The following is a 15,320-nucleotide window of genomic DNA, read 5'->3' as shown; positions in this document are numbered from 1 at the left end:
CTTGCATTAACACTACAATGAAGTCACTGTGAAAATCCCTTAGTCGCCACACTCCTGCGCTGGTTCGAGTACACTGAGGGAGAATTTAGCATGGCCGATCCACCTAACCAATACGTTTTTCGGACTGTGGGAGGAAACCAGCGCACCCGGAGGAAACCCACACAGACCCGGGGAGAATGTGCAAACTCCACACCGACAGTGACCCAAGCCGGGAATTGAACCCAGGTCCCTGGCGCTGTGAGGCAGCAGTGCTAACCATTGTGCTGCACTTTGGCAGAGGGATTGAATGTTGAAGGTGGCAGATGAGATGCTAATCAAGCGGGGCTGCTTTGTCCAGGATGATGCGGAGCTTGTGTTGTTGGAGCTGCACTCATTCAGGCGAGTGGAGAGTATTCCGTCACACTCCTGACTTGTGCTTTGGTGGATAGGCTTTGGGGATTGGAGGCGAGTTGCCATAGAACTCCCCGCCTCTGACCTGCCGTTGTCCCGCCACATTTATGTGGCGGGACAACCCCCCCCCCCATTGGATTAGGGGCACAGACACTCCAGTGATGTCCTGCAGAGAATAGTGAAGTGCATAAGGAAGGCTATACAGTGTGCGTTGCATCTGTGCTGGCTGTTTCAAAGAGCAATTTAGTTGATCTCTATCCCCCACCATCACATTCCTGCAATTTCTTCCTTCGGTATTCATCCAGTTCCCTTTGAAGACTACTGATGAATCTGTTTGCACCACCGCATTTATTGGTGTGTTCCTCACTTGAAAATATATTGCTGTTACTTTCCTGTCGCTGGGTCCAAATCCTGGAACTCCCTCCCAAACAGCACTGTAGGTGTACCTGCACCTCATAGAATCCCTACAGGACAGAAGGAGGCCATTCAGCCCATCGAGTCTGCATCAATTCAGCATCTTACCCAGGCCCATATCCCCCACCCGCCCTATCCCTGTAACCCTGCGCGTTATGGATTGCAGTGGTTCAAGATGGTAGCTCACCACCACTTTCTCGAGGGCAATTAGAGATGGGCTATAAATACTGGCCTTGACAGAGACATCTCATCCAAAAACAAATCTTTAAAATTCTAAATAATCATCCTTTGCTTCACATACATGATTCTTCTGATTCTTTGCCAATCATCTTAAATCAATATGCATTGGTTATCAACCGTCAGAAATATTTTCACTGTTTTAAACTCTTTTTCAGCACTTCTGTTAATCTACTCTTGGCTCTAAGCAGAATAAACCTCAACTTCTCCACTATCTACATAACTAATCCCTCATCCTAAAACCAGTCCAGTCAATCTCTTCTAAACTCTCTCGAAAGCCTTCACATCCTTCCTAAAGCATGGTGCCCAGAATTAGACTCAATATCACAGCTTCCTCTGCATCACTCTCTGATTCCCCTCTCTCAAATTGGTTACATTTGTCGTCCTTGGTGAAAATCGAGGGTTTGCCCAACTTAATCATAGGATCTGGCACAAAAGCAAAATGGTTAAGAGGGCCAATCCATGGCTTAAAGGAAATTAGAGAGAGTATCCGATCTAAGGAAGAAGCATACAGATTCACCAAGAGAAATAATATGTCTGGGGATTGGGAGCAGTTTAGAATTCAGCAAAGAGGGACCAAGGGATTGATTAAGAGGGGAAAACACAGTATGAAAGTAAGCTTGCAGCGAACATAAAGACTGACACTGAGTTTCTATAGATACGTGAAGAGAAAGTTGGGGAAGACAAATGTGGATCTCCTACAGACAGAAACAGGGAAATGTATAACGGGGGACAAAGAAATGGCCGAGCAACTGAATGCATACTTTGGTTCTGTCTTCACAAAAGAGGACACAAATCAGATGCCAGAAATGTTGGAGAATGCAAGATTTAGTGAGAGGGAAGAACTGAGGGAGATCAATATTAGTAGAGAAATGGTACTGGGAAAGTTGTTGGGATTGAAGGCGGATAAATCCCCAGGGCCTGATAATCTACATCTCAGAGTACTTAAGGAAGTGGCTCTAGAAATAGTGGATGCATTGGTGGTCATCTTCCAGGATTCAGTAGACTCTGGAACAGTCCCTGCAGATTGCAGGGTAGCTTATGACACTCCAATATTCGAAAAGGGAGGTAGAGAGAAAACAGGGAATTATAGACAAGTAAGCTTAACATCGGCAGTGGGGAAAATTCTCGAATCCATTATCAAGGACTTTATAGCAGAGCATTTAGAAAGCAGTGGCAGGATCGGACAGAGTCAGCATGGATTTATGAAAGGGAAATCATGCTTGACAAATCTGTTGGAATTCTTTGAAGATGTAACGAGTAGAGTTGACAAGGGGGAACCAGTAGATGTGGTATATTTGGACTTTCAGAAAGTGTTTGACAAAGTCCCGCACAAGAGATTATCGTGCAAGATTAAAGCACATGGGATTGGGGGAAGTGTATTGAGATGGATAGAAAACTGGTTGGCAGAGAGGAAACAAAGAGTAGGAATTAATGGGTGCTTTTCAAATTGGGAGGCAGTAACTAGTGGGGTGCCACAGGGATCGGTGCTGGGACCCCCAGCTATTCACAATATATATTAATGATTTGGATGAGCGATCACAATGTAACATCTCAGAGTTTGCAGATGATACCAAGTTGGGTGGGAGGGTGAACTGTGACGAGATGCAGAGATCCTTCAGAATGATCTGGACAGGTTGGGTGAGTGGGCTAATCAATGGCAGATGCAGTATAATTTGGATAAATGTGAGATTATTCACTTTGGAAACGAGAACAAGAAGGCAGATTACTACCTGAATGGCTGTAAATTGGGAGAGGGGAGTGTGCAGCAGGACCTGGGTGTCCTTGTGTCACTGAAGGTTAGCATGCAGGTGCAGCAGGTGGTAAAGAAGGCAAATGACATGTTGGCCTTCATTGCGAGAGGTTTTGAGTACAGGAGCACGGATGTGTTGTTGCAATTATACAGGGCCTTGAGGCCACACCTAGAGTATTGTGTGCAGTTCTGGTCTCCTTTTCTGAGGAAGGATGTTCTTGCTCTCGAGGAAGTGCAGTGAAGGTTTACCAGGCTGATTCTGGGGATGGCAGGGATGTGCATTGCCCCAAACAGGTGCTGGAATGTGGCGACTAGGGGAGTTTCACAGTAACTTCATTGCAGTGTGAATGTAAGCCTTACTTGTGACTATTAAATAAACTTTACTGATGTATGAGGAGAGATTGACGAGGCTAGGATTGTTTTCGCTGGAGTTCAGACGAATGAGGGCATCTCTCATAGAGACTTATAAAATTCTAACAGGGCTAGACAGGGTAGATACAGGGAGGATGTTCCCGATGTGGGGGAGTCCAGAACCAGAAGTCGCAGTCTTGAGGATTCAGGGTAGACCATTTAGGACGGAGGTGAGGAGACATTTCTTCACCCAAAGAGTGGTGAGCCTGTGGAATTCTTTACCACAGGAAGTAGTTGATGCCAAAACATTGAATGTATTCAAGAGGTGACTGGATATAGCACTTGGGGCAAATGGGGGAGACGAGCAGGATTAGGCTATTGAGTTGGACGATCAGCCATGGTCGTAATGAATGGCGGAGCAGGCTCGAAGGGCCAAATGGCCTCCTCCTGCTCCTACCTTCTATGTTTCTATCCCTACAGAGCAAAAGAGGCCATTTGGCCCACCAGATCTGACCCGCCTCTCTGACAGTATCTTACCCAGGCCTCTTCCCTGACCTATCCATTGTTCCACTGGAGCAAGCAGAGAGAGAGTGATTTGAGGCAGGAGTGCTGGTGAGAGATTGATTGAATTATTTATTTATTTAGTCAGTTAGTGTGGGGGTTTTTTTGGCCTTTACTTTTGTAGTAGTATTTTTCTTAAGTTTAAAGTGAAAACCGGAAGTGGGCTGCTAAGGAGTCTGGGAAGGGTTTTTTAAGCGCGCGAAGTATAAAAGGTAGGCTGCAGTATACAGCGGGCAGCGGAGTGTGTGGGAAGCAGAGTGTGAGCTATAAGGGCTTTGGCTCACAGGAGTGTGTGGGAAGCAGAGTGTGAGCTATAAGGGCTTTGGCTCACAGGGCTTAGGCAGAAAGGGTGAGCAGGGGTGAGTTTAATTCATTTTTGCTGTTTCTACCTGGTACTGGCAAGGTATCGAGAGGGGATGGGTGTGCAGGCAGTGCTATGTTCCTCTTGCACTATGTTTGAGGTGAGGGACGACGACAGTGTCCCTGCTGATTACACCTGTGGGAAGTGCACCCATCTGCAGCTCCTCCAAAACCGTGTTAGGGAGCTGGAGTTGGATGAACTTAGGATCATTAGGGACGCAGAGGTGGCCATAGACAGAAGCTTTAGGGATACAGTTACTCCGAGGAATGAAAATAGATGGGTGACGGTGAGAGAGGCTGGGAGGAAGCAGTCCGTGCAGGGATCCCCTGTGGTCGTTCCCCTTAGCAACAAGTATTCCGCTTTGGATACGGTTGAGGGGGATGACATACCAGTGGTGAGCCGCAGTGAGAGGGTCTCCAGCACTGTGTCCGTCTCTGTGGCTCGGGAGGGTAAGGGGGAGAGCGGGAGGGCAATAGTTATTGGGGACTCGTTAGTTAGAGGGATAGATAGGAGGTTCTGTGGCAGCAAAAGAGACTCGAGGATGGTATGTTGCCTACCGGATGCCAGGGTCCGTGACGTCTCGGACCGTGTTTTCCGGATTCTTAAGGGGGAGGGGAAACAGTCACAAGTCGTGGTACACATTGGTACCAACGACATAGGTAAGAGAAGGGACGGGGATTTAAAACAGGAATTTCTGGAGCTGGGCTGGAAGCTGAGAGCCAAGACAAAACATGTGGTCATTTCTGGTACATTGCCGGTGCCACGTGATAGCGAGCTGGAGGAACAGGGAGAGAGTGCAGTTGAACATGTGGTTGCAGGGATGGTGTAGGAGGGAGGGTTTCAGATACGTGGATAATTGGAACACATTCTGGGGAAGGTGGGACCTGTACAAACAGGACGGGGTGCACCTGAACCAGAGGGGCACCAATATCCTAGGAGGGAAATTTGATACGGCTCTTCAGGGGGGTTTAAACTAATTTGTCAGGGGAGTGGGAAAAGGAGTTGTAGTCCAGAAGTCAGTGTTGAGGGTGGTGAGGTATTGGGGAAGGTGTCAAGGGTGGGTACCGGTAGACAGGAAGGTGGGTTGAAGTGTGTCTACTTCAATGCAAGGAGCATCCGGAACAAGGTAGATGAACTTGGGGCGTGGATTGGTACTTGGGACTACGATGTTGTGGCCATTACGGAGACGTGGGTAGAACAAGGACAGGAATGGTTGTTGGACGTTCCGGGGTATAGATGTTTCAGTAAGTGTAGGGAAGCTGGTAAAAGAGGTGGAGGAGTGGCATTGTTAATCAAGGAGGGGGCAAGCTGTGGCTGGAAAATGGCAAATGGAGTTTAACCCTGGTAAATGTGAGGTGATTCATTTTGGTAGGACTAATTTAACCGGGATGTTGGATTTATGTCACATTATCAGTAACCCCCACAGCTTGCCCCCTGGACTTGCAGAATCTCACTAGCTGCTCTGTCTGGAGACAATACACATCTCTTTAACCTGTGTTTAATGCTCCCTCCACCCACATTGTCTGTACCTTTAAGACCTGGCTGGCTGTAGGGATTCGCATTCTAATCAGTATTCTGTAACTTGATTTCTGTGATTCTGTGCACTGTTTGAGAGCACATTTCCACTCCATCTGACGAAGGAGCAGCGCTTCGAAAGCTTATGGTATTTGCTACCAAATAAACCTGTTGGACTTTAACCTGGTGTTGTGAGACTTCTTACTGTGTTCACCCCAGTCCAACGTCGGCATCTCCACATCATATCTGATCGAAGACAGAGGGTGGTGGTGGATGGAAAATTTTCGGACTGGAGGCAGGTTGCTAGCGGAGTGCCACAGGGATCAGTGCTTGGTCCTCTGCTCTTTGTGATTTTTATTAATGACTTAGAGGAGGGGGCTGAAGGGTGGATCAGTAAATTTGCTGATGACACCAAGATTGGTGGAGTAGTGGATGAGGTGGAGGGCTGTTGTAGGCTGCAAAGAGACATAGGATGCAAAGCTGGGCTGAAAAATGGCAAAATGGAGTTTAACCCTGATAAATGTGAGGTAATTCATTTTGGTAGGACTAATTTAAATGTGGATTACAGGGTCAAAGGTAGGGTTCTGAGGACTGTGGAGGAACAGAGAGATCTTGGGGTCCATATCCACAGATCTCTAAAGGTTGCCACTCAAGTGGATAGAGCTGTGAAGAAGGCCTATAGTGTGTTAGCTTTTATTAACAGGGGGTTGGAGTTTAAGAGCCGTGGGGTTATGCTGCAACTGTACAGGACCTTGGTGAGACCACATTTGGAATATTGTGTGCAGTTCTGGTCACCTCACTATAAGAAGGATGTGGAAGCGCTGGAAAGAGTGCAGAGGAGATTTACCAGGATGCTGCCTGGTTTGGAGGAAAGGTTGAGGGAGCTAGGCCTGTTCTCTCTGAAGTGGAGGAGGCTGAGGGGAGACTTAATAGAGGTTTATAAAATGATGAAGGGGATAGATAGAGTGAACGTTCAAAGACTATTTCCTCGGGTGGATGGAGCTATTACAAGGGGGCATAACTATAGGGTTCATGGTGGGAGATATAGGAAGGATATCAGAGGTAGGTTCTTTACGCAGAGAGTGGTTGGGGTGTGGAATGGACTGCCTGCAGTGATAGTGGAGTCAGACACTTTAGGAACATTTAAGCGGTTATTGGATAGGCACATGGAGCACACCAGGATGATAGGGAGTGGGATAGCTTGATCTTGGTTTCAGATAAAGCTCGGCACAACATCGTGGGCCGAAGGGCCTGTTCTGTACTGTTCTATGTTCTATCCCTGTAACCCTATGTATTATGACTCACCTGAAGAAGGAGCCTGAGACTCCGAAAGCTTGTGCTGCCAAATAAACCTGTTGGTCTTTAACCTGGTGTTGTGAGACTTCTTACTGTGCTTACCCCACGTATTTAACATGGCATCTAACCTAAACACCTTGGGACACTACAGGGCAATTTATCATGGCCAATCCCCCTAACCTCCACATCTGTGGACTGTGGAAGGAACCCCACGCAGACATGAGGAGAATGTGCAAACTCCACACAGTCATCCAAGGCTGGAATTGAACCCCGGTCCTGGCGCTGTGAAATTGATCATTTCCTTCTCAGTACTCTGTCTTCAAGCCTATTTGTCAAGTACATTTTCCCTCCTATAACTGTATCCAGGAAATGAAATGTCCCACAATGCTCCAGAGGCGGTAAGAAAATGGCCAAATTCCGGGGTGGTAAAGCAGAAAGTTTCACCAGGCGATATTGCATTAAGAAAATGAAATGATTTGATTGGGCATTAGAAATTGTCAGGAGAAAAGACAAGAACAGCAGTGAGAACTTTCAAATCAAACGTAGAGAGATGAGAGCAGGAATGATGGAGGAACAGGACTTGGGGTGAAGCCACCAGCAGTCGGTACCTTTTCCATTTTGCTGAGCTGTTTATTCTTTGTTCTGCAGCGAGTGTACACGTGGAGGCTTTTGTAACTTCATGCATCTGAAGCCAATTTCCCGGGAGTTACGTCGTGAGCTGTATGGACGGCGTCGTAAGAGGTCAGTTCTCACTGTTTCATTGGCTGTATGTAAAATCCGTTTTTAATTATCTTCAGCTTTGGGAGCCTCGGAATTGTGAAAGCTTCTATGCAGTGTTGCCAGTGGTTTCTTGCCTAACACAAGCCCAATGTTTTATTTCATCAGGTTGTGTAGATTTCAGCTAATTTGGTCGACAGTCAAATGCAGAAGGCTTGCACAATCAATCACTTCATGCGGTTTGGATTTGCAGTCTTTTTTCATCCAATTACCTCAGGATAGTCTGAATCACATTGACCCATCTTATTCCCATACGCCAAAGGACTAATATTGGAAAAATCCTGCCACAAATTGAAAGATTTTTCTCTTGCCCTCTGCATTTAAACTTGGAAGCTCATTCCAGACCCCTCAGTCAGTGAAAACAGTCTGCTCCGACCTACACTGTACTATGCTTTCATAAATTGTAGACACTCCTAACAAATTGCCTGAGAACCTGGGTGACACGGCAGCACAGTGCTTAGCACTGCTGCCTCACAGCACCAGGGGCCCAGGTTCTGGCCTTGTGAGAGTGTGGAGTTTGCACATTCTCCCCATGTCTGCATGGGTTTCCTCTGGGTGTTCCGGTTTCCTCCCATAGTCCAAAGATGTGTAATTTAGGTGGATTGGTCATGCTAAATTGCCCATTAGTATCCCAAGATGTGTAGGTTAGATGGATTAGCCATGGTAAATGTGTGGGGTTGGGGGGGTGGGTCTGGAAAAAATGCTCTTTGGGAGAGTCTGCAGACTTGATGGGCTGAATGTCCTCCTGCACTGGAGGAATTGTGATTCTACATCCTGTGCACTGCTTTGAAATCTTTTCAACTGTTTCCACCCCATTTCTGCACCTTATCTCCTCCCACATCAGCTCTGAATGCAGCTGTGTAAAGATTGGGGATATCAGAGTCTGACCTGTTGTTTCTTCACTATATCCTGTGCATAAATGTCGATTGTTTGATATTCCTTTATGCCCCTCACGCTGCTGCCAATATTACTGACATAATCTTGAGTAAAGCTAAAAGACCTAATTGGCTGTTTAGTACTTAATGGCGTTAGAGAGAAACAAGTCTTTAAAGGTTTGAGATTTCTAATCTTAAGAGACCTACCATGTTCAGTGTAGAAATAAATGGAAATGGGTCAAACTGCACAAAGAGCCCTTGTCTATGTTAACTTCCCATTTGAATAATTAGTCTGAATCACATTGACCCATCCTATTCCCAGAGGCCAAATGACTAATATTGGAAAAACCCTGCCACAAATTGAAAGATTTTTCTCTTGCCCTCTGCATTTAAACTTGGAAGCTCATTCCAGACCCCTCAGTCAGTGAAACAGTCTGCTCCGACCTACACTGTACTATGCTTTCATAAATTATAGACACTCCTAACAAATTGCCTGAAAATCAGAATTTGAACGAAAGAAGCCCCAGGTTTTGACTCTATTTTTTGCTCATTCCAGGTAGCATCCCAGAAAATCTATGCTGTACCCTCTCTCAAGTCTCAGTAATCTATCTGTTAGGGTGAGGCCCAACACTGCATGTTATAGTTTTGTATTAAGGTATTTTACAGGCTCAGCATTATTTCTTATTCTATCCCTCTTGTTTTAATGCCTAGAATTTTATTAGCTTTTTCCACAGCCTTATCAACTTGGCGTGGTGCCTTTAAAGCCCTGTGAGCCTGTAGCTCCAAGTCCTTTTTCTCTCCCACTCACCGAGCCTACTTCCATTCCCAGTATAATTACTGCTGTTTTTTTACCAAAAATGCCTCACCGTTTCCCATGTATTTCAGCCAGCAGCAGGGTAGCCGTGTGACCTCGTCTGGTGACAAACGGCTGCTAACCATCACCCCAAAACACTTAATGGCTGCCATCAGGTGAGTACAATCCTACTTCTCCAGTCTGAATGTCAGTGACATGTATCAGACTAATTCCATTCTAGTTAATGACAAGCACGTGATTGGAGAGATGCATTGAGGTGGGTGGGTGATCAGTGTCCTGAGAGCAGCCAGTGGGCGGTGAGGGGAATGTGGCAGGGTTGGTGTTGGGGAAAGAGAGTACTTCATTCATCAATCAATAAATGCTGAGTGGAACCCGATTGCCTTTCTTACTCCTGTTTGTGTTTGTGTGTCTTTATTTTGGATTTGTGTCTCCTTTCATTGTCCCAACTGCCAGTGGGACCGTCCAGTAATCGGTCCAGTGTCCACACTGACAGGGGGGCGGCCCTGTAGCTGGCCCCTGCGCCGTCGGCAGGGCGGCCCTGTAGTCAGCCCCTGCGCCGTGGGCGGGGTGGCCCCTGCGCCGTGGGCGGGGTGGCCCCTGCGCCGTGGGCGGGGTGGCCCCTGCGCCGTGGGCGGGGTGGCGCCCCTGCGCCGTGGGCGGGGTGGCCCCTGCGCCGTGGGCGGGGTGGCGCCCCTGCGCCGTGGGCGGGGTGGCCCCTGCGCCGTGGGCGGGGTGGCCCCTGCGCCGTGGGCGGGGTGGCGCCCCTGCGCCGTGGGCGGGGTGGCGCCCCTGCGCCGTGGGCGGGGTGGCCCCTCTCGGGCCCACACACACACTCACCCCTAAGTAATCTACTGAGTGTTAACAAGATCCTGTCTTGCCTACTTTCACCCTGGCACCATGTGTGTGCCATGCCATACTCTGCAGGTCGTGGCGAGGTTTGCTCTGGGAAGGAACCTAATGTGTTGCTATCCCCCTGCAGATCAGGCGTCAGTGTGAACAGGAGTAAGCAATCGGGTGTCCTCGGGAAAGGGACTACCCTTAAACCAGGTTTGTCTGCTGGGAATGTTGGGAATTGCCAGATAGTAAGAGGCCACAGCACTAGACTTCAGTTTAGAGATGGATTTCAGTAAGGCGTCTGATAAGGTTCCCCACGGTAAGCTATTGCTGAAGATACGGAGGCATGGGATTGAGGGTGATTTAGTGGTTTGGATCAGGAATTGGCTAGCTGTAAGAAGACAGAGGGTGGTGGTTGATGGGAAATATTCATCCTGGAGTTCAGTTACTAGTGGTGTTCCGCAAGGATCTGTTTTGGGGCCACTGCTGTTTGTCATTTTTATAAATGACCTGGATGAGGGCGTAGAAGGATGGGTTAGTAAATTTGCGGATGACACTAAAGTCGGTGGAGTTGTGGACAGTGCAGAAGGATGTTGCAGGTTACAGAGGGACATAGATAAGCTGCAGTGCTGGGCTGAGAGGTAGCAAATGGAGTTTAATGCGGAAAAGTGTGAGGTGATTCACTTTGGAAGGAGTAACAGGAATACAGAGTACTGGGCTAATGGTAAGATACTTGGTAGTGTGGATGAACAGAGGGATCTTGGTGTCCATGTGCATAGATCCCTGAAAGTTGGCACCCAGGTTGATAGGGTTGTTAAGAAGGCGTACGGTGTGTTAGCTTTTATTGGTAGAGGGATTGAGTTTCGGAGCCATGAGGTCATGCTGCAACTGTACGAAACTCTGGTGCGGCCGCACTTGGAGTATTGCGTACAGTTCTGGTCGCCGCATTATAGGAAAGATGTGGAAGTGTTGGAAAGGGTGCAGAGGAGATTTACCAGGATGTTGCCTGATATGGTGGGAAGGTCTTATGAGGAAAGGCTGAGGGACTTGAGGCTGTCTTCGTTAGAGAGAAGAAGGTTAAGAGGTGACTTAATAGAGGCATATCAGATTATCAGAGAATTAGATAGGGTGGACAGTGAGAGCCTTTTTCCTCGGATGGTGATGGCTAGCATGAGGGGACATAGCTTTAAATTGAGGGGTGATAGATATAGGACAGATGTCAGAGGTAGCTTCTTTACTCAGAGAGTAGTAAGGGTGTGGAATGCCCAGCCTGCAGCAGTCGTGGACTCGCCAACATTAAGGGCATTTAAATGGTTATTGGATAAACATATGGATGATATTGGAATAGTGTAGGTTAGATGGGCTTTAGATTGGTTTCACAGGTCGGCGAAACATCGAGGGCCGAAGGGCCTGTACTGCGCTGTTATGTTCTATGTTCTATTATTAATATTAAACCATAGAGAGAGTACAGCATTGATTTACCATGATGATGCCAAGGAGATATATCAAATACTGGGACTGTTTCCACTGGAGCAAGAAGGTTAAAAGGAATGAATAGGGAATCACTGATTTCTCTAGAGAAATAAATCAGTGCGAGATATTGTTTCACCAAGTGAGAGCATAAAGAACCGTCGTTGCAGGAAGGCTTATTGGAACATTGAATGTTGTGCTTTGCCAAATCGGTGCATATTGTGGGAAAGGACAATGCATGGGAAGAGAACGGCAGTGGGATTAGTTTGGGATTGATGCAGGGCGATGGGGATAGAGTGAGGCAGTGGGATTAGTTTGATTGATACAAGGCTATGGAGGAGAGTGGGGCAATGGGATTAGTTTGGGATTGATACAGGGCTTTGGGGAGAGCAGGGCAGTGGAATTCATTTGCGATTGATACTGGGCAATGGGGAGAGAGTGGGACAGTGGGATTGATACAGGGCTATGGGAAGAGAGCGGGCCAGTGGGATTCTTTTGGGATTGATACAGGACGATGGGGAGACATGGGGCAATGGGATTAGTTTGGGATTGATACAGGGCGATGGGGAGAACGGGGCAGTGGGATTAGTTTGGGATTGATACAGGGCAATAGGGAGAGTGGGGCAGTGGGATTAGTTTGGGATTGATACAGGGCGATAGGGAGAGTGGGGCAGTGGGATTAGTTTGGGATTGATACAGGACTATCAGGCCATTCGTTCAATACTGTACTGATGAATACTGTACTGTATTGATTCGTTGTATTGGAAGTTGCTTTTCGGTAGAGCTGCCCTGTCAGCCTAATTGCTCTGCTTTTCCTCACCCCCTTCTCCCCCTTTTCCTCACCCCCTTCTCCCCCTTTTCCTCACCCCCTTCTCCCCCTTTTCCTCACCCCCTTCTCCCCCTTTTCCTCACCCCCTTCTCCCCCTTTTCCTCACCCCCTTCTCCTCACCCCCTTCTCCCCCTTTTCCTCACCCCCTTCTCCCCCTTTTCCTCACCCCCTTCTCCCCCTTTTCCTCACCCCCTTCTCCCCCTTTTCCTCACCCCCTTCTCCCCCTTTTCCTCACCCCCTTCTCCCCCTTTTCCTCACCCCCTTCTCCCCCTTTTCCTCACCCCCTTCTCCCCCTTTTCCTCACCCCCTTCTCCCCCTTTTCCTCACCCCCTTCTCCCCCTTTTCCTCACCCCCTTCTCCCCCTTTTCCTCACCCCCTTCTCCCCCTTTTCCTCACCCCCTTCTCCCCCTTTTCCTCACCCCCTTCTCCCCCTTTTCCTCACCCCCTTCTCCCCCTTTTCCTCACCCCCTTCTCCCCCTTTTCCTCACCCCCTTCTCCCCCTTTTCCTCACCCCCTTCTCCCCCTTTTCCTCACCCCCTTCTCCCCCTTTTCCTCACCCCCTTCTCCCCCTTTTCCTCACCCCCTTCTCCCCCTTTTCCTCACCCCCTTCTCCCCCTTTTCCTCACCCCCTTCTCCCCCTTTTCCTCACCCCCTTCTCCCCCTTTTCCTCACCCCCTTCTCCCCCTTTTCCTCACCCCCTTCTCCCCCTTTTCCTCACCCCCTTCTCCCCCTTTTCCTCACCCCCTTCTCCCCCTTTTCCTCACCCCCTTCTCCCCCTTTTCCTCACCCCCTTCTCCCCCTTTTCCTCACCCCCTTCTCCCCCTTTTCCTCACCCCCTTCTCCCCCTTTTCCTCACCCCCTTCTCCCCCTTTTCCTCACCCCCTTCTCCCCCTTTTCCTCACCCCCTTCTCCCCCTTTTCCTCACCCCCTTCTCCCCCTTTTCCTCACCCCCTTCTCCCCCTTTTCCTCACCCCCTTCTCCCCCTTTTCCTCACCCCCTTCTCCCCCTTTTCCTCACCCCCTTCTCCCCCTTTTCCTCACCCCCTTCTCCCCCTTTTCCTCACCCCCTTCTCCCCCTTTTCCTCACCCCCTTCTCCCCCTTTTCCTCACCCCCTTCTCCCCCTTTTCCTCACCCCCTTCTCCCCCTTTTCCTCACCCCCTTCTCCCCCTTTTCCTCACCCCCTTCTCCCCCTTTTCCTCACCCCCTTCTCCCCCTTTTCCTCACCCCCTTCTCCCCCTTTTCCTCACCCCCTTCTCCCCCTTTTCCTCACCCCCTTCTCCCCCTTTTCCTCACCCCCTTCTCCCCCTTTTCCTCACCCCCTTCTCCCCCTTTTCCTCACCCCCTTCTCCCCCTTTTCCTCACCCCCTTCTCCCCCTTTTCCTCACCCCCTTCTCCCCCTTTTCCTCACCCCCTTCTCCCCCTTTTCCTCACCCCCTTCTCCCCCTTTTCCTCACCCCCTTCTCCCCCTTTTCCTCACCCCCTTCTCCAGTTTACCGTCATCTTGCTTTCTGCAGTGACTGTGGATTCCATTCCCCTAAGACCATAACACGTAGGGGCAGGAGTGGCAATTCGGTCCATCCAGTCTGCTGTGCCATTTAGTGTTTGATCCAATATAATCCTCAACTCCCACTTTCCCGACTTATCCCCAGAGCCCCTCATTCCCTTACTTGTTAAAACTCTGCCCATCTCTGCCTTGAACATGTTTAACAACCCAGCCTTTAAAGCCCTCTGCGGTAAAGAATTACTGAATCTCCGCAGAGGCTATTGAAAATGATTCCAGTGGTTTCCAGATCATAGCATCTCATAATTTTTGTCTTGGGTTCTTTAGTCAATCACCTTCTATCTTTGCCCTTTGAGTGCTGTCCATTTTGCCACTGGAAGCAACGTCTCATTATTTACTCTAACACCAGCCCGTTACCTTCTCTGCTCTAAGGAGAACAATTCCAGCTTCATTCATTTCTCCATACACCTGAATTCCCTCATCCTTGGTGCCATTGTGGTAAATCTTTTCTGCACCCTCTCCAAGCCCTTAGCACCCTTCCTAAAAGAGACAGTGATAGTTTTGGAATGATTCGGGAATGGGGGGAGAGGCAGGGAATGGGGGGAGAGGCAGGGAATGGGGGGAGAGGCAGGGAATGACTCATGGTTTCTGGTGGGAGTGATGTGCTGGGTTTATCAATGTACTGCTGAGCAGTGTCTTCCTTGCTCCCAGGCTGAGAGACATTGTGTGGGAGGAATGACTGTGTGGTGATGCAGACCAAGTTGTGAAACCTGTTTGGTTTTGTGCTTTGTTACAGACATAGGTCGAGATCAAGGTCTCGTGAGCGCAAGCGATCTAGATCGCGAGAACGCGGAGGGCGTGGAGGGCGTGATCGAGACCGTGATCGGAGGCGATCCAAGGATCGGGAGCGATCTGGAAGATTCTAAGGGCCTGGCATCAGTCTGCATGACAGCTCATTTAGAAGTACCACATGCAACATTTAATTGGAGTTTAATCCTTTTTACGTTTGAGTTTAAAATAAAGCCGCTGTTCTGTTTCCTTTTGATGTTCAATAAACCTTTTTAAAATAAAAATGGAGCTGAAACTACCTGAGCTGCAGTACCAGTTCCAAGTTTTCACTTGTCTCTTGTGTGTCTACACATGAGAGATGGAGCCAGTTTACTCTGCAGTATGTTTAGGGTGGAGAAGATTTAGCAAAAGGTCCTCTTTTATAATGTATTTTGATGTGTTATTATAGACTGCTTCAGCTGCACATTCTTGCTGGAATCGTAGTAGCATGTTTATTGCTATAAAGGAGACATTTTTGTCAAAGTTTTTTGTTTTGTGCTCATCAGGTCAGTTC

General features: G+C 48.6%; 1 protein-coding gene across 2 annotated transcripts in view; it reads left to right on the top strand.

Annotated features, from left to right (window-relative positions):
• u2af1 (U2 small nuclear RNA auxiliary factor 1) overlaps window positions 1-15,099 on the top strand; it is a 288,331-nt gene extending 273,232 nt beyond the window's left edge. Inside the window, exons 6-8 of one of the 2 annotated variants that reach the window (XM_078233100.1) lie at window positions 7,527-7,619; window positions 9,416-9,499; window positions 14,775-15,099. In XM_078233100.1, coding sequence (XP_078089226.1) covers window positions 7,527-7,619; window positions 9,416-9,499; window positions 14,775-14,904 — 307 coding nt within the window. In that variant the 3' untranslated portion in view covers window positions 14,905-15,099. The remainder of the gene's footprint in view (window positions 1-7,526; window positions 7,620-9,415; window positions 9,500-14,774) is intronic. The other variant, XM_078233101.1, reaches the window with a different exon arrangement.
• Window positions 15,100-15,320: the final 221 nt, after the last annotated feature.

The sequence above is a fragment of the Mustelus asterias genome, chromosome 17, assembly GCF_964213995.1.
Source record: "Mustelus asterias chromosome 17, sMusAst1.hap1.1, whole genome shotgun sequence".
In the NCBI taxonomy this organism is placed as follows: Eukaryota; Metazoa; Chordata; class Chondrichthyes; order Carcharhiniformes; family Triakidae; genus Mustelus; species Mustelus asterias.
Note: the sequence above shows the minus strand (reverse complement) of the source record. Positions and strands in the feature narration are given on the sequence as shown.